The sequence below is a fragment of the Trachurus japonicus genome, chromosome 20 (assembly GCF_045865225.1).
Source record: "Trachurus japonicus isolate A0001 chromosome 20, Traja_1.0".
Taxonomy (NCBI): domain Eukaryota; kingdom Metazoa; phylum Chordata; class Actinopteri; order Carangiformes; family Carangidae; genus Trachurus; species Trachurus japonicus.
In genome coordinates this window covers 12,758,199-12,777,098 of record NC_140926.1, presented here as the reverse complement: position 1 = coordinate 12,777,098, position 18,900 = coordinate 12,758,199, and the positions used below count along the sequence as shown (strand labels likewise).

At 44.1% G+C, this 18,900-nt stretch overlaps 1 protein-coding gene across 1 annotated transcript in view; it reads right to left on the bottom strand.

Annotated features, from left to right (window-relative positions):
- Positions 1–5,662: 5,662 nt before the first annotated feature.
- stau2 (staufen double-stranded RNA binding protein 2) overlaps positions 5,663–18,900 on the bottom strand; it is an 86,105-nt gene continuing 72,867 nt past the window's right edge. Inside the window, exons 14-15 of the mRNA XM_085763504.1 lie at positions 8,294–8,359; positions 5,663–7,267 (exon numbers count right to left, since the gene is read on the bottom strand). Coding sequence (XP_085619630.1) covers positions 7,232–7,267; positions 8,294–8,359 — 102 coding nt within the window. The 3' untranslated portion in view covers positions 5,663–7,231. The remainder of the gene's footprint in view (positions 7,268–8,293; positions 8,360–18,900) is intronic.

The following is an 18,900-nucleotide window of genomic DNA, read 5'->3' as shown; positions in this document are numbered from 1 at the left end:
TTTCAAAAGTTTAACAACTGGAAACAAGATGACTAATATAATGCTCTGTGTATGTTCGCAGGAGATTTTAAGTTTCCACCTCACACAGTAATTAATAAAGGAAATGTGAAAAAAACAACACAATGTTTTGGGTGTTTGGGGTTTCCCCCTGCAGACATGTAACAATTTAATAACAAGATCATGATAGTGGAGCACATTAATGAAAAATCGTTCACTTTGTGGTACAAGCGCCAAATTTGGTACACAAGTGCTTTTGGACCTACTATCTCATAAAAGTACGTTGCCCACTTGAACAAACAAAGTGGCCACCATTTTTCAAGATGGCCGCCATTCGAAGTGGTTTGAAACAGCGTTTGAACTATATTTTGATTGAATAGTCCTATTCTGATGGTTTATACATTGAAATATGTGTTTTTGCACATGAGAAATACAACTCTGCATTTAGAAAATCAAAATTATTGAATATTATGATGATACAATGCGAATTAAATGAAAAAAACACTCACAAACTAGGGGCCCTAATTTCTTGGCGCAACTCAGGGTGGCGCAGCGAAGCGAGCCCTGACGCAGCTGGCGAAGTGGTATTATCGTCCAGTGCAACAAGGTGCGCAGCGGATTCGGTAAATTGGCAGACTGCTGTGCGCTGAGATGGGAGTGGTCGCGCAGCAGGGGGAGGTGTCGACAGATTCGCCGTGGCGCAGTGACAATTTGTTGCCGATAGACCGCGCGGAGAGTGCGCCGAAAGCTCGCCAGCTCCAACCTGGTCTACTCTCAGCGCAAGGCGAAGCGCAGCCAGCGCAGTGGCAATTTGACTGCCCAGCGCGCAGTGCAGACACGTCACCAAGACCCCACAGGCAGATTTCCACACTTCCAGGCACATTTAAATGCAATTAACAATAATAATAATAATAATAATAATAATCATCACAATAACCCCTATTTATTGTATCTGAATCAGCACATACACCTATATCTATATAGATTGTCCCGTCACACTGATGGCAGATCAAAGGCTTGCGTAATGGAAACTCAGCCTGACTGAATTAACACAGATGAAACCAGGGAGGGACTGAGACAGCCGTGGATGTCCCAAGAGCAGGTGTTGACACTACACACTGTGCCGTTGCAGATTATCAGCTATTTATTTATTTATTTACTTATTGATTTATTAGGGGCCAGCGCCGCATCGTCACGCGACCATAACAAATAAAACTGAAATGCCTCCGTTACGCACAGCTGTTTGTTTATGTCGTGATCTGTGCACACGTGTTTAAATATAGGTTAGATAGATAGATAGATAGACCTGGATAACATCATAACCTCCTCCCTCCCAGACTACTTTTGCATCATCAGCCCGTGAGGTCTGTTCGCGCGACCGGACACTGCCAGCTTGGACCGGACCAGAACATCAGTTTCCTCCCGTCTCACTTGCTCTGACAGATTGAGAGCTGTTGCCCAGTAAAAAAAAACAAAAAACAAAACACACACACCCCTTTTCCATTAATAAAGACACTCATATTTAGTAACCTATATTTAAACACGTGTGCACAGATCACAATATAAACAAACAGCTGTGCGTAACGGAAGCATCACGGAGCGTCTCTCTTTTTCTTTTTTCTTTAGAATTTACCTGAGAGGGGAGATGTTAATATCTGCTCACTATGATGCCAGGCTGATTGTGGTTTGCTGTGAGAGATGATAGTTTATTTGTTTTCAGTTTTATTTGTTATGGTCGCGTGACGATGCGGCTCAATAAATCAATAAGTAAATACATAAATATAGCAGATAATCGTGTAGTGTCAACACAGCAGTAATCCATCCTCATCTTTCATCTGTGCAGCCTTTGATCTGTCATCAGTGTGACGGGACAATCGATATAGATGTGCTGAATGTGTATGCTGTAATCTGTAGGTGCTGATTCAAATCTTCTCTTCCACGGTGAAATCAAACGTCCGCCTTGCGCGCGCGGCGGATTTAAAGGCGAGGAGAGGAGCTCATTTGATTGGTGAAGATCTGACTCGGCTGTGTCAAACCCACTCCACGCCTTCTCTCCTCCCTCTATGCTATTTGCGCCGGTGGGAGGGAAGTAGGCGGGATGCGCTCCGCTGCGTTTCGAAGGAAAATCGCAATCTGCTCCTGACCACTCCCCGTTGGCGAAGCGAAGGCGAGGCGCAGGCCTGATCCGCTCCGCCTGCACCTAGTTCACGAAAGTAGAGCCCAAAGACATTAGTTTCACTTAAAGCTTTTGGACCTGTAAGCTACTTGTAGGGGAGGCCACGTAGAGGCTGTCTTTGTCTCCCCCATTTTTTTTTTTTTTTTTTTGTATAGGCTATTTTTTTTTTTTTTTTTTTTTTTTTTAATTTTTAGATAACGGTATAAAAACACAGAAAAGGTGTCAAAGCATAGCTTTTGTATCTGTCTGACAGAGGCAACACTTGCTCCAGTCAGTTTTAGTAGCACAACTCAATGGATTATCGGCAGACATCTTATACAGTTGAAGGTCGAGGGATTATCCTTTTACCACCCAAACATACAAAATATCATAGCACATTGGAATATGGGATGCAACTAGGTTCAACTATCTGGTGCCCTACACCTAGCCCGATCGTTCATCCAGTGCCATAAATCCCGTGCGATCTGTACACCATCCAGGTAACTAAAGCCCCGTTACCCTTGGCTCGGCTATCCCGCGCTGGCACATCCTGTCAATTCAGGTGCGGCTATCTAACTACAATACTACAACTAACTAAACTTCTAGTTGAGTCTATACAGGGGCTTATTAGATAGCATTTGGGACACTAAAGTATACTACAACTACAGTGAGTACACCACTACAACAGTTAGTAAACTACAACTACAGTTAGTACACTACAAGCTGACACTGAACCCCATGCTGAGTCTCACAGCAGTGATGTCACCAGTGTGCCCTGGTTGTGCTTTGACATCACTCTTATAAAAAATTACTAACCAATAAATGTTGACCACAGAATTTTAATGAATTATCATTTATATTGCTAAATTAGTACTTTTATTTCAGTAAAGAACGCTTGTGTTGCTGTATGTGTGTGTGTGTGCGTGTGTGTGTGTGTGTGTGTGTGTGTGTGTGTGTGGTGAGTGACAGTCAAAAGTTTGGACACATTTTCACAAATGATTCACACAAAAAACACATCCCTCAGAATTCTGCAGATTTTCACTTAAGATCATTGCAGAAAACTGAAGAAAAAACGCGAAAACGCTACTTTTTAGTCATTTAATAGCCATTATCTTGAAAATTGGTGGCCATATTGGAATTCAATTGACACCATCGAGTTATTCCAGTCATAATACATTCATTTTGATGCTTGGATCATTAACATTCTTCTGTTAATTCAAGTTCTACCTCGAAAACCTTTTTTTGGCGTTTGACGAGGCGGCCATCTTGAAAACTGGCGGCCCTCTTGGATTTTCAGCTGGGCAACGTACTTTTATTAAAAGGTATGTCCTGGACATCATTTGTACCAAATTTGGTGCTTGTACCATGAAGTGAACGATTCGGCTCAAAAATGGACTTAAGCAGCCCCACTATGAGCCCAGGCCTTGAGGTTTGAACTTTGTCTCTCTAAATCTGGGTCAGATAAACAGTCAAGTCTTAAAAGATGTAATCCTCATGTCTGGGACCTTTCCTCATCACTGCCTTCTCTCCACTGGCAGGAGATCAGTTCTAGATGTGATGTGAAAATGTGCCCAAACAGCACAGACCACAGCCAATACAGCACATCTACCATTTAAAATGCCCCTTAGTTGACAGCATGATGGTTTTATATGGTTTATCGATGGCAGGAACAAAATTATTCTTCATCTCCTCGGTGTTGGAAGTGAGATGACTCACTGATCTGAGACGTTTACACCTTTTTAAATCTTTCCACAGAGCAAACTGATCACTCCAGTGACGGAGTACTCCCTTCCCTCCAGATGCTGCGATCGCTCGCTTGTGAGCTCCTCTCCAACCTCCACCACGGTGCATTACAGGGGAAGCAGCGGAGATGTCAGAGCTTCAGCCCTCAGCACGCCGCACTCCTCTGCCGTGACTAATCGGGGCTGGATAAAGTTGCTCAGCGGCAGATTAGTTCTAATATGAGGGAGAGTTGTACTGACAGCTTCGATCCCTCTGTGCACAGAAGCAATCAGCACCAAGTGCAGCCACTTCCAGCTACTGTTAGGACTCCAGAAGGCCCTACTTTACAGGTCCTTTCACTAAAATCCTTTTTATTCATCCAAGAATTAAAACTATTAGGATTTTGGCTTGAATCTTCGCTTGGACATTGATCAACATCTATAGGATTCCTCTCACTCTTTCATCCTCCTGTTAATACAGCTCTAATTTAGAGGACTTCAAGGGGGTTGATGGGACATAATTCAGATGGAAAAATCAATGACTCTGGCATTTGCTTTTGCATGGCACGGACAAGCTCCACAGCCCCATTGATTTTGTTCTATTTTGGGCAGCAAGGATCACTTCCAATATTGGCTGGTCAGAGCAGAGCAATTCATCTTGGGTCGAACACGGCCTCAAGCCGGTCTGCCACTACCTGCACAAGCCTCTGGAAGAGAGATGCTGCTGCTTATGTGTGTGAACAGCCTTGGCGCTCCTCAGCGGCAGGCAGATGTAGCTGCCAGCTGAGTCCATTAGTCAGTGACGCGGTATTAAGACGGCCAACCGTGCCGTTTGCTCATTCATCTCGCTAATGGGGATGGAGCAGAGTGGGGCTCTGGATGCAGACGTGGTCGACGTGCCGGACGGACGGCACAGGTGGCGGAGTTAGGAGATGATGCAGCGATGCAATGGAGGAATGTCAAGAGATAAGGAGCCGCAGACTCGATCCCAGCGCTATCAGTCCTGGTGGAAGTTTGAGATTAATTATTTCTATTTGGAAAACACAAGAGGCCTTTTGTTTTTTCTTTGACTATGTGACGACAGCCGTCACAGCATGAGGTTTGTCTCCAGTATCAATTAACAGAAAGTCATTAGAAAGGTTGTAGCTTTCATTCATGAGGTTTGATCTTCAAACACAAGTACAAATAGAGAACAGCATGACAGAGTGAGTTGGAATTTTTGAGCTGCAGAGCTACATATTAAACTGAAGATGTTGAACCGGCACATTGTACAGCACAACAGCCCACTCTGTTTTGCAATTTGCCCAGTAAATATTAGCCATTATAGGCAGTGGGATATGATTTAAAGAGACAGATGAAGGCACATAATATAATCAGAGGACCATGTGATTTCTGTAATTAAGATTTATTTGAGAACTATCTTTTGGTTCTTGCATATCATAGTTCTACTATTGTTCTCAAGTGCAGAAATCATGATACTGAATTCGTGTGATGATGACAGTCGAGAAAATGGATGCAGACTGTTTCCATGTGGTGGGAAGTATTGGAAAAAGTGAGTAAATGGACCCTCAGCCAGGATTATTTTGTACCATACTGATGGTATTGTGTTTATGCCATCATTGTTTGCTCTCCAACAGCATCACAGTGTTTCTCATTTTCACTTAAACCCTTCTTTACATTGCAGCGTATGTCTTAAAGATATGTGAAAAAGATTCAAGATAGAACAGTGTTAATTATTCAGTGTGAGGTGTGTTTACATCAACTTGAAAGAGAAAGAAAGAGACAAAGCTTTTTTTTTTTCCACATGAACTGAGGTGTTTTTACTGCATTTCAGTAACAGAAACAGCTTTAATACACATTGCACTCACAGCGAAGAAGAAGACACATCCTCAGTGTCAGTGAACAAAGTGATTCAAAGTGGCCTTTAGGGGAGGGAGCCTGCAGATCAGACGCAGGCTCTCTCCGCTCAAAAGATGCCCTCCAGAATGCAGGCATTAAAAGCACCCAGTTGATGCCTTGGCAGGTCAATACAACACACACAATGGGTGTAGATGTGATCGACAAAACTGTGGGTGGGGGGGAGAGAAAGAGAGAGTAGGGGGGGGGGGATGATCCACTGACACAAAATCACTGGAATGGAGAGGACTTTTCATTCACTGGAGGACATGCGGTCCGTATACAAAACTCTCTGGAGTTTGGACTCTATGTTAAAAGCTTTACTGGCATTAGAGAATGTGCGTGAAAAACCAGCCACTGTCGACGCAACTGGCCTCGTTTTTTGTAGTTAAAAAGTACAACTGTGGTGGCCCCTTTGTCTCCACTGTTGGTCAGGTGATGCTCCAGTGATGCTATGCCAGTGTGGGGGGGTCATGTTAAAAAGGGATAGGTAGACCCTTCAGGAACTTAAAGGTCGGTCCAACCTTCGCTCCCGGGCGGTCAGCACTTCTACTGATTACTGCTAACACCAGTTTTGTCCTTTTTGTCCACATGAAAAAAAACTTCTTTGTTATTTTTCGGAATATGATACTCTTGCAAGTCATACACATCCATATAGATAGATGAACTCTTTTTTTTTATGTCAGCATACAAGGTAAGCTGGGTGACTATATATGAAGACAACAACTACAACTTTCACAGCACTGGCATTGGTTAATTTTAAATACAGTACTCAAGCATTGTTAGATTAATAAAATAACAAAAGAAAAAATAAAATAAAATAAACGGAAACATAATACTCCCGAAAAAATAAGCTACTGTACGCAAGTTGGTTTCTCGCCTAAAATGTTTCTTTTGTATTTCAATGGCATGATGTACATATTTGTTTTTAACCATACCAACAGACATTGATCCAAAGGGAAAATTGTCTATCACTTTGGATTTCCCTTGATTTCATACAGTACCATGCATTTATCTCATTAGTTTGTATTTCATTTATTTATTTTCTGTCTCTAAATTTTGACTGAAATCATCAATAAACGTGTTAAGATAGCGTTGTCTTCACATAGACTCGGGTAATGGTGTTTTAGTCGGTCATTTCTCGGTGCACATCCACCCTATTGCATGTTGACAGGTTTTGCAGGATACAGTGGCAATCGTGGGGGTTGGGGTGGTGGGGTGGAGGGGTAAGGTGGGCAAGGTGGGTGGATGGGTGGGGGTGGGGGTCGGGGTGGGGACGGGAATCGTGGGCAGTGTGGGACACTGTGTAGGTCGTTGCCGTAGGTAATGGGAGACTGGGGTGAAAGGAGGGTGGGCTGGGTTTGTGTATGTCGAAGGAAAAAGGGGGTTCGGGGTTGTCAGCTCCTAGACGACAGCCTTTGAATCCTTGCAGACCTGAGTGGTGGTGCCTGAGTTAGTCTGTTTAATGTCCGTCCTCCCTCCCACATGGTTCACTGGTCTGAAACGACAAATGAAACTGTGTTAGGGGCAGATTGTTTGCGAGTAATCAGTGCCAGTTCTCTCAAACAAGATTCTTGTAAATGAAAACTTCCAGCGGAAACGAAAGTGATGCGACTCCAGACACTCAACAAGTCCTTGACCTCGCTCTGCTTCACACTAACTGATCATCTGTGGAAACATTCATGTGTGTGTGGCTGCTGCTGAGTTACAAGGAGAAAAAAAAGTGTTTTCACACTGATCACTGTGATTATCTGTGGCTGGATGACAATGATGTGTTAACAGCAAAGTCTGAGCGGATTAATGAGTTTTAAAGATGAAGAGGAAGTGAGAGATGAGTGATTAACAGCTCAGGTGAGAGTGTAACTGCTGCCCCTCTGGTGGCAACATACATGAAGCTGTTAGAACTCTTCTGTTGTCTTTCCTCTCTTTGTTTCTTTCCTCTTCTGCTCTTAGGGAGACACAGGGCTGCCTCATCGTCTTTTTTTTTTTTTTTTCCCAGGGCACACCTACTATGAAAATACTCCACGAATGCTTGACAGTGATTTCCTCCAAAACAAAACCCACGGTGTTCCCACTTTCCTACTGGATTCTCTGCTTACGTCCCTTCCTTCCTTTCCTCCCCTTCCTCGTTTAAGGAGGACGCGGCGAACGAAGGGGAAAAGGGAGGGGAAGAGTAGGTGCAGAAAGCACCTCTCCTTCTGCCATGACTGAGCCCTGGTGGTGATAGTAATCATGCAAAGTACGCAGCAGCGATGGGAGTGTGGTGTGGTGGTGCATGTAAATGTATACGCCTACTGTTGCTTTCCTATGGAAGAAAAATGTCGAGCGGAAATGTTGGGACGTGTGTGTGGGTGGGGATGGAGCTGATGATGGGCCAGCCTGGAGCATTCAGATTTGCAATAAGCCAGATTGGCACACACACACACACACACACACACACACACACACACACTCACACACATCTGGATCCTCATATTCAACCTGATGGGCTGCCAGTTTTGGCCTGATCCGTGTCCTACCGTACCTTGATGGGGCCATCCACCGGGTCCAGTCCCTGCTCCGACAGCTGTTTCAAGGCACTTAGAGCAGCCTGAGAAGAGAGAGAACAACAGATGGTTGAGTGAGAGGAGGAGGAGGAGGGAGGGGGTGGAGGAGAGAGAGGGAGAGAGAAGGGAGACTGGGTGGGAGGAGAGTGAGTGTCACCCTTCAGCTGCTTTTCAAATAACACTTACTCTGGGAAACCTGATGCCAGCAGGACACTTTCCCTTCGCTCTCTGTTGTCTTTGGCTCCTCTCCTCTGACTGTTTATCTAGCGTTATTGGGTTAACATTTCCACTTTATGTTTTGGCTGCTCTGCATTTTCCTAAGTCAATCTCAGTGACATCTGTATTCGGTGCGACCACAGCTAAACGAATAGCGGCGGGTCGGCGGGCTGGAAGCGCCACAAGCATTTCGATTAAATCTGAAAAGTTGTGAAAAACTTTATGTGTGAGATTTTAAGCTGCCATTGCGCACTTCTCAGCGTCACACTTTAAAATTGACTTCACTGCATCGAACTCATGATCGCCACCACCCATCTGAAGCAGTTTAAAGTCATTGGAGAAAAAAAGGAAAAGAAACACCTATATATCCTTTATCCTATATATGTTTCCATGAATTCCGAGATATTACACTGGTTCCTTTGCCAAGCTGGGGGTCAAAAATGCCGTCATGTCATTTCCTTCCTGCTCATCGCCCGCCTGTGTGTGCCAGCTACAGGGGCCACGGGTGATGTGAGGAGGGTCCGGTCTAACTGTCATAATAAATGCAACAAGTGTGGGAGCCAGCCGACACAAAGGCTCATGTGTGGTGGGACGGGAAGATCAATAGCCGAGTGGCAAGACATTTATGTCATAACTAGAAATTACTTCTAGAAACAAGAGGTTTAGGCCGAGATGAGCCGTTCGGTCCGATCTCAACCAGGTTGTAGGTCCGATTCCTGACAAGGATCCTTCCTCCGTCCTAACAATTGGCTCCAGATGTGTTTACCCTCTCTTCCTTCATTTCTTTTTCTGTCTCTCAGTGTGGGCCGACTTGGAGCAGAGAGAGAGAGGAGGGAGGGGGGGGGGGGGGGGGCTGGGGAATAGATCTCCCACCAGAGCTGACACCGGTGCAGACCTCTTCCTCTCACACCAAACATCATGAGAGACCGCTGTTCAAATGCTGTAGGTCCTGCCAGTGTGCATCTAAAGCGACACACACACACACACACAGCATCAGCCTGAGGGAGGGAGTATCTGAGCAGGAAGAAGATCCCAACCTGTTAATGTGTTATCATGCTGTCTAACAAGATTTAATTACCTATTAAATGCACTATCAAACTGATTTGTTAACGTGGGTGTAACCATTAAAAAAATGGCAGAACAATATTCCTAATGGAAACATTCCATATGTCATATAAAGAAATTATGTCCTAAAACCAAACAGGCCCAACAGTTTTGAATGCTGCAGCATATTATTCTACCATGAAAAATGTGTTTTTTCAAAATGATGAATATCCAGTAATTGGTTTTTTATATACTGTAATGTGAGGACATGAGAGTGGCTTGTCTTAATGATTAATTTCACGCATTTCTGGAAATATAATGAACTCATAAATGCAGCAGATCATATTTAGAATTGGGTCAGATTTCATAGCAGCTTTTTTTGGTTGTTCACATTTAGAAACTGGAGCAACAAGACTGATGAAGATGTTGAATCCTCTAAGAGAATTTCTTAAACACACTGTCCAATAGATAACAATACTTCATAAATGAACATATCTGTAAGAAAAAAAGCAGAAAAAGAAAAACCCCCAACAGCTCCACTTTATTATTCCACACACACATCTGGAGCTACAGTGGTCACAATTAGCCTGGATCCGTTACACTCCATCACTGGTTAATCAGAGTCAAGATAAGGAATAATTGGTTGTGCTCAGTAGATGAGTGAGATGTGACGACTGCTGAGTTAAGCTCATCATAGAGCCCACCAACATCTCCCTCTACTTTATTCTTATTAGTTATATCAGCTCCGTGAGCTGGGACACATTTTTCTGATACTCTCAGACGCGCAGACAGGAGACGTCTCCATGTGAATCCACTCCACTTCTGTATTTAAGGCTGATGCTCTCCGAGAGGAAACATTTATCACGCTTTAATGCTGAGAAAAATAAATAAATCACGCAGCTTGGCGTATCAGTCTGCGATGGAATGCAACGTACAGAGTAGGATGTTACAAACTAGTGTGTGTGCGCTTGTGTCCAAAATCATTTTCAAAGAGTTTTAACCTCAAATTATAAGAAACATAAACCAGGAATCATAATTCATGACTGACAGGTGCAAGGGTCAAAATCTGGTTTATATCCATCAAATTGAGGAAGGAAAAAAAAAACTGTGCTGCTTACAGGTACTAAAAAAAACTGCAACAATAATACTAGGACTGGTTTGAAAAATTGATACTGTGGAGTTATTACTTAAAGCCTTTCTCCAGAGAATCAGAAATCAAGCGAAGCCCCTCTAAGTCTGTTACAGACAATTTATGGTGCAATGTGTTTTTTTCTCTGTGAAGATCTGACAGCCAGTGAGATTTAGGGCTTATACTTGCAGAGATTTAAGGTGACAGCTGAAGGAATGTTTTCACAATTGCACTGTTAATAAACATAAATCATATCAAGGGCATTCTTCATGTAACAGTTGGGTACTTTTTTTGTTTTTTAATGTGCATATGCAATACCGTCATGTCACTTTACAATGACCAGAACTGTCCGCACATACTGAAGCGGAAAAAGTAATTAAGATAAGAAGGAAACCAAACGCAGCCAGATTAATGTAAGACACATGATCGGCGTCACACCTGATAAACAACAAGGACGGGTCAATCTGCTGTTTTCTCTGGCGAACAATAAATTGTAATCACAACCAAGTTCCTCATGATTGCCTCTTGTTTGTTGTATTTATTCTATCGGTTTGGGACTTTTCTCTCCCTGAGTAAATACCCAGAGCCCATCTGTTGGAGGACAGAGGGAGAGAGGAGGGGGCGACTGGAGATAAACAGCCATAAATCAGGGGCTTGACGGTGGCAGTGCTGCTGATATACGACAGGCAGGCATAAGGGCCCGAGCAGCCAATCCCTCGGCCCAGCAGCTCAGCGCAGGACGCAGGGCCTTAGACAAATACTGGGCCTATCTGTGGGAATGGCAGGCAGTGAAATCATTATTTTTCTAATGAGATAAGTCGGTCATCGTTAGAGACGGCCGCTACACTGATGCATCAACACCAGAAGAGTATGTTTAGTCTGAGGCCGTGACACGCAAGGTGGAGGTGTTCCATCTCTGTCATGGAACAAAGAGAGAGTAAGAGGTGGGTTCGACAATGTGCAGAGAGGATGCTGCCAGTCATTAAAAATGGGAGAGGAGCAGAAAGGAAGGAAACTCAACTTTTAAACAGAGAAACGGCTTAAATGGCCACTAAGAGTTTAAAAGCCAGGTGATGAGGAAACCTAGTTTGTTCTTCACGATCACTTCTTAAAACAAACGTTGCTCTTGTAAAGCTATTTAAATAGTGCAATAATAGCACACGTTCTCAGAAAGTCACTGATTGATACACTGATATACAACAACATAAGGAACTAGAGCCTCACTTATTTATTCACCTGATTTGAGCCTGTCTCAGACAAATCAGTAGCAGCGTATGCAATTTCAACTTTCTTTATTCGTATTGTTATATATAATAATATCATTTCATTTTATTTACATTTTCCAGGAGTTCACAGTCGTGCGGCATTGATGTTATTTTGAATAATAGTACATAAATGATAAAAGTTCATTATAAAGTAAAATGTGACAATGTGTTCGAACCATATGTAAGGGATCACTGTAAAAAATGCGTGTTCATGTATGTACAGTATGAAAAAATATTGGCTGGTAATTAGATTTTTTTTTACCTACTACTATTAGTATAAACTCACTTGGTTGGACCTTAAAAATTCAAATCGATGAGTCCAATTCAGGTGATGATAAAGGGTGCTTCACCAACTTAAAACTGGGTTTTTCAGCACTAAATGCAATGCATTGTCATCTGACTATGCAAACATCTACAACTATGCACATTCTTGGAAGGATACCTTGTAATGGGAGCAGCCCTGTGCTATTTTTTTACCCTGCACTTATATTAATAAAGAACAGTAAAGTATAAATCTTGCCTAGACTCTTAACTCGAACCACAAAGTAGTGATACTTCATATACTTCATAGAGGACACCAAATGTGAATTTGCTCAGGGACAAACACTCGATTCACCTTCATCGCTCCCTCTTCACCTATCATCTTTCCTCAACCCGACTTCAGATAACGATCCAGCACTCATCATCAATCCTAGATAGTGAGCCAACCTGTAGCGCCCCACAGCCACTTCACACATGGGCTCATTCATCTAGCTATCTAGTTGTCCCTAGTTCAAAGGCTTGGACAAACAGTGGTCAAACGTGACGCTGTCTGAGGAGGATCTGCGACCGTGGCTGAGCTCCTGATGTGGAGTGACAAGGGCGGCTCATTTTTCTGGGCCTGCTGCGCTCTTAATGGTTTCCCCAACAGAGGCTTCGCTTCCATCAGCGGCTTAGCCAAACAAAGGCCCAGTCCCCCAGGAGTCCACGGCATCGGCCTGATGGATCTGATGGATCGTTGGATCACATTGACCCTGACAAATCAGACCCCTGTGTCAGCTCTCACTGCTGGACAACTCTGTTCTAGGGAAGACAGCTTTGGGGATGGGAGGCTGAGGAGAACGGGTAGGAGAGGTGAGAAGGCAAAGCTGGAAAAGGAGGGAGGAAAAGAAATGTTTGGTGGGAAAAACAAGTGGAAAGAAGAAGGGATAGCAGCCTTCAATCTCCATCACTTCACCCACTGGCTCTTAGCAGCCATCAAAGACATCAGGGAGGTCCTAATGAGGTGAAAACCAACAGCACATCAGTCAATCTCACATACTTGCATCTTTTTCTCTCCCTCCTTCCCTGAATCTTCCAAGTAGTAGAAGAAAGAGAGACGTTAGCCTACTTTGCCTGTTCTCTTGACTTTATCAGATCAGAGCACTGCCTCTGCTCTGCTGGAGGCGAGATGAAAGCGCAGACACCAGCTCGGGGTTTAACCCAAACGACCCAACCTAAAGAGTACAGTGTGGTATTTCTCTCTTTGCCATGCAGATTCCAGGTTCCCAGGACTTTCTCTGGCTCTGTACAGTCCAGCTGGTGTGATCAAACCCTTCCCTAATCTGGAGTCCAGGCCAAGAGCATCAGTGGCAGCCTCCTTTGCTTTGATCCTGCGTCATTATCTAAATCTTATGTTTGGATGTCTACATCATTGGAGGGAGCGAGAGGCAAGAGAGAGGGAACGCTGGGCTCCTCCTTCAGTCCGATTCTTCTTGTGGTTTTTTTTGCAAGGCCTTAATATTGTGCCTGGTAACACTGCAGGTACTCTAAATGGATGGCAAAAAGGTGGTGATGCAGTTTGGAAGGCTTAGAGATGTGGTGTTATGTGATGTCATCCAAACCTAGTCCACCTCCAGAGTCAACAGACTATGAATGCACACGAAAACAGCAGTTCCCCCCCTTTCATAAGCTCCTACAGGCATTTAATAGTTTTTTTTTATATAGTTAATCTTTTTTATGGCTAGAGAAGGGAGCGTTGCATCATTTACAGGAACAATATTTGGCTGGCGCACCTCTCCACTTCCATCAAGCACCACTCCACCACTGATTTATACAAACCACAGAGTCGTTTCACAACCACGTCCAGTTTCTTCTCAGAACTCGAGACGACGCTGGGGTGGACGGGACCGTAAACCACACCGCTTGCTTTTTGTTTGCTCAATTGTACAATGGACATTCATCCTCTTCCTCTGCCATAACATGCATGCTGTCAGCTCTTAACAACGCTAGAAAAGAGTCCGATTAATGTTGGGGTGGCTGGTTCTGAGGCGGTGGGGGTGGGGGGGTGGGGGGGTGGAGGGGACTCAGAACATGAAGGGGATGCAGGACGGCTGCTCATGAGGATGATCTAAGGGATTTCCAGTAGACTAAACAATGAGAAGAGTGGATTTCAAACAGGGTGTTTTACAGGCAGGACCTGGGAAGATGGAAAAATGAGTGCCCTGTTGTCAGAGAAGTTCTGAAGCTGGATATATTGTTCTGGAGAGGGCTTGTTCTGTTTTCAAAAGCCCTCATAAAACCTTGACAGTGCTCCCTCTTTCCGCGCTCGCTCTCCAAAGCACAAAGAAATATGAGATACCAGGGAAGAGAAAACCCCGGCCGTCTTTTTGTCCTGTGTTAACCCTGTTGTCACTAGCGCGCCATCACGTCACATGTTCCTCTGATGTTGATTAAATTCTTTTAAACTTTATCTATTGCAGATTTTCTTCTTCCTTTCCTCCTTCTGTCATCTACTCTCGAGCTGCTTCTCATCCCTTGGCGTTCGTTTCCTCCACATTCTTTTCTTTCCCTTCTACCCACATCAAAACCCTGGACAGGGATCACCGAAACATTCCCGGATAGCTCGTGGAGAACACCTGTGTGTGCATGAGTGCTGGCAGTGTATGCCTCTATTTGTTAATGCGGTGTGATATGTACATGGATTCTTGAGTGACTACAGAGAAAATGTATTCAGATCCTCTCACCAAATCTCTTCTTCACTCTCTCTCCAGATTTCACATCCTCTTCCACATCAGAGGCGTTGATAAAAGAGGCAGTGTGTGCTGGCAGTGGCCTAGCTGCAGCCTGACATGACGTTAATTCCTCTGAAGTAGCGCTTCACATCTGCCGCTTCGCTGCTTGTGCAACAGTGTAGCAACTGTGAATATTGTACAGCTAAACAAACTTCTCTGTGAGGAAATATATTTGATTTCTGCATACTTCTCAGTCATGTGTGCATGCTGCCTGCCACAGTACGGTGACCGGGTTTCCTAAAGTGGATATTGTGTGTCTCTCTGCGGCCGGTGATGAGCGCTGAAGGCTGGCTGAGCTACGTTAGTGGGTAACGGCTGTAGGGCTCCCCAGGGGAGCGAGCCTTCGCTGACATGGGAAGCCATAAATAAGGGCCCGGGGCGCAGCGCCATGTCATGCGTCATTTGGGTCGGAGAGGCCTGCTTTATCCCCTCCCATCTCCCGAGCTGCTGAGCATGGCACCTCCTAGGGCGTAATACAAAACATATGAGCAGAGGGCGAGGGGCAGAAGCACCTCGGCATACCATAGTCCTGCCTTGTCAGCAAAGCATCTCGGAGGAAAAGCAGATATAGCCGGAGGCAGCCTCTAGAGCCCATTTTCCACCGGTCAGACAACCCACTAAGACCGGCTAACATAGGGCTTTTGACGGCAATGACAAAAGGGTTTAATCTGCATTCAAGTCTAAGATAATGAGAGAAATCAGACTGCAACAGAAACGGGTATTTATCTAAACAACACCTCTCTTCTGCTGTAAACAGACAGCAACCCCCCAATTCCACACTATAATATACCTATAAGCATCAAGTGTATAGTATAGAGCACATACACTGAATATACACTACTCACAAAAAGTTAGATATTTGACAAGAATATCCCTATAAAAAGTTCATGCTACAGTGATATTCTATCATGAAAGCCTTTTAAGTAGAAGGATGCAATGGTCATTTCTTTATCTCAAACAAAAGCTAACAACAGTGGTGGCTACAGCACAACAATAATCTCAATGTCTCAATAACTTGATTACATGATCAAAGTGTTGTCTTGGTCCCATGATGTCAAAATGTGAACATGGTGGAGAGAGAAGAGGACTGTATACAAACTGTCATTGAATCAGAACATCTAGTGGTTCACCTTGTTAGAGAACAGCATGTTATTTAATAAGTACTGAAACACCAAACAACTGGACATGTGCATTCAAAAGTTTAGAGGTTAAATTAAGTTTACCCGTAAAGGTTATAGTGCATTTTAGGTTGTGAGTAGTGTATGTATAAAGATTTGAACACATTATAAACAAAGACCGTCACCATAAGGCAGTCCAGAGGTAGTGCAAGAGTGACCCAAGATGACACATTCTCAGGCCAAGAGGAGAAAGCTTGACACTTTCCCTTTTTCTTTTAATCAAGAATGGAAACAATGACACATTTCCACAGAGCAAGGAACCTGCCACCCACAGGAAGTTATGCAAAGGAACCCACGTTTCGTCTACTTTCAAAATTTCTAGCTTATTCCAAAGTTAATGATGAATCAGAGGCTAAATACAACATGGGATGGGATACAGGGTATGAAGAATACAGTAAGGGATGAGACTGCTGTCTGGGATTATAGGTAAGAATAGAAAAACAGACTCAAGGCCAGTGACTCACCAACATGACCACTGACTAAGCTGAAATGTTTCTCTAATAGAAGAACCTTATTGTCATGGTCACACGCCCCCACCTTACATAAATGCAACCTGGGTGATGAAACACACGACCTTAGGAAACTATTTCTTTATGATTAATTCATTTGTAGTTCATGCTTCACTTGTACCAATGACATAAGAAGAAAACAATGTTGCTTCATAAATATAACTGTATGTTAAGATAGAAGATTCTCAAGTATGGGGAAGTTTGTCACACTGAAGATTCACTCCCTGGGCATTTAGTGAAGAAACATCCTTCTGACTGTCATGTCTTTTTTTTCCATGAGGTTTCCCCGGGAGGTTCCACAGGAATGTTACACCGCATCATCTTCACTGGCGGAAATCTACCTCTCTATGCCAGAGGGAGAAGCTTCTATAATCCTGAACAATTGGACTCACATTGCCCCGGGGGGAGTTATGAAAAGCTGTGGGGGAGAAAAGCCCAGTCTTCAGGCACTCGCTCTCTTATCAGCGGTGAGATAGTGATCGGTCCCAAGGGTTGTCCCTTTTTTTTTTTTTTCCCTTTTCGGCTCCTCTCTGCCTCCTGGTCACTGATTCCGTCTCCGCTGCTCTATGTGTCAGAGATCGACCACACGTGATCTGTTTAACTCTTCTTTGCATGGCCGGTCGTCATTGTCTTAAATTCAAAATGACAAACTCCCACTGTTTGCTTGATGAAGTTCACAGCTTAGTTTAAAGTGGGCAGCAGCAGGGACAAGCGGTGGTTGGGTGGGGATGCAAATGTGATAGCTCGGGGTTGTTGCCTGGCTGCAACACAAACCAGTGGAAAAGACCTTTTCTAACCACAGCATGGAAGCATTGGGCAGCTCATACCAGAGGTAGGATCCAAGTTGTTAATCACTTCCCCCCATTTGAATAGATAATAAACATGGTAAAGATACTGCAGTGGGCCGTATCAATCTCTAGTGAGGATATCAGCCTGGATGTCAAAGAGCATTACTGGCTGTTATCAGCTCTTCCGTAAAAAATTGGAATCCAATTATTTCTTCGTCATTGGGCACGTGATAGAGGCGATGCTACTGGTTGAGGTAAAAACCGTCCAAACTGATGAGAAGACTGGTCCAATGAGTCAATCAGAGCTGCGGCTTCACTTTACAGAGTTATTATAAAAAACGACAGCCGTAACTGAACATCTTGAGTTCAGATCTTCAGCGTATACCGGAAGCAGTCTGAATCTCTAAAAGATGATAAGAAAATGAGGTGGTTTTGTGAAGAATGGATGAAGAAAGGTAAAGGGTGGGGTTCAATCTCTGCCTCCTCGCTCACTTTTACACACCTTGTCAGATTGATGGTTTCAGAAAGTCACAAAAATTGCCGGACGTAGGAGGGAAGGCTGCATCATTTGAAAAGCACCGTCCTCTTCGGACCAACAAAAAAGGATGACAAGATTTACAGAGGAGACTTACAGGTGTGGAAAGACAAAAAAAAAGAAAAAAAGGAGGAACTTGGGAATGTAGTATATGAAGGGGTTAAGATAAAGGGTGCGTCGAGAGAGGGCTAAGTGTCTTACTGTGACAGCCGGCAGCTGCATGCAATAATCCCCGACTCTCCATCACGAGCCCTTTATATTTTCTTGTCGGAGACAGCAGCGTGCAGGAGAGAGGGGATGTCTGGTAGAGGAGTCATCCGGTAACAAGAGAGGGAGCGGAGTCAGACAGCATTTTACACCTTCTTCCTCTTGTCTCTTCAGGCTAGTTCATGATTTCCTCTTGTCCTTGGACAGAAATGGACATGCTCCAGGGGTATATGCCTACACGGACATGTTTCGCTTAACAAGAACATGGCCGAGGACAAACGCAGCAGACAAAACAAGAGTGCAGAGCCGGCAGGTTGAAGACGTAGAAAGCGAGAAGCTGGCCTTTCCTCCATGAAGCTCCCTCAGCTCATTCCTGCTCTGACTGTTAATCACCTCATACTGACTGTTTCTCATTACCCACCACGCCTGCCGAGCCAATAAGATACGGATGAACGTTTTGTCTTTCACCTTCACTCCCAAGAAATACCGAGCGGACCCGCACCTCAGCATCTGACAGGTCTGATTGAGACCCATTACGGCTCACGGAGCCCCTCAAGTGTTATGAAAACCTTACTATGTTCCTATGGCAACTGGCAGTGTGTCCCGCGGAGACAGATTATGTATAAGGCATGTTTACTGAAAACAATAAATTCCTGTATGCTTATATCAAGAGGCAGACCTT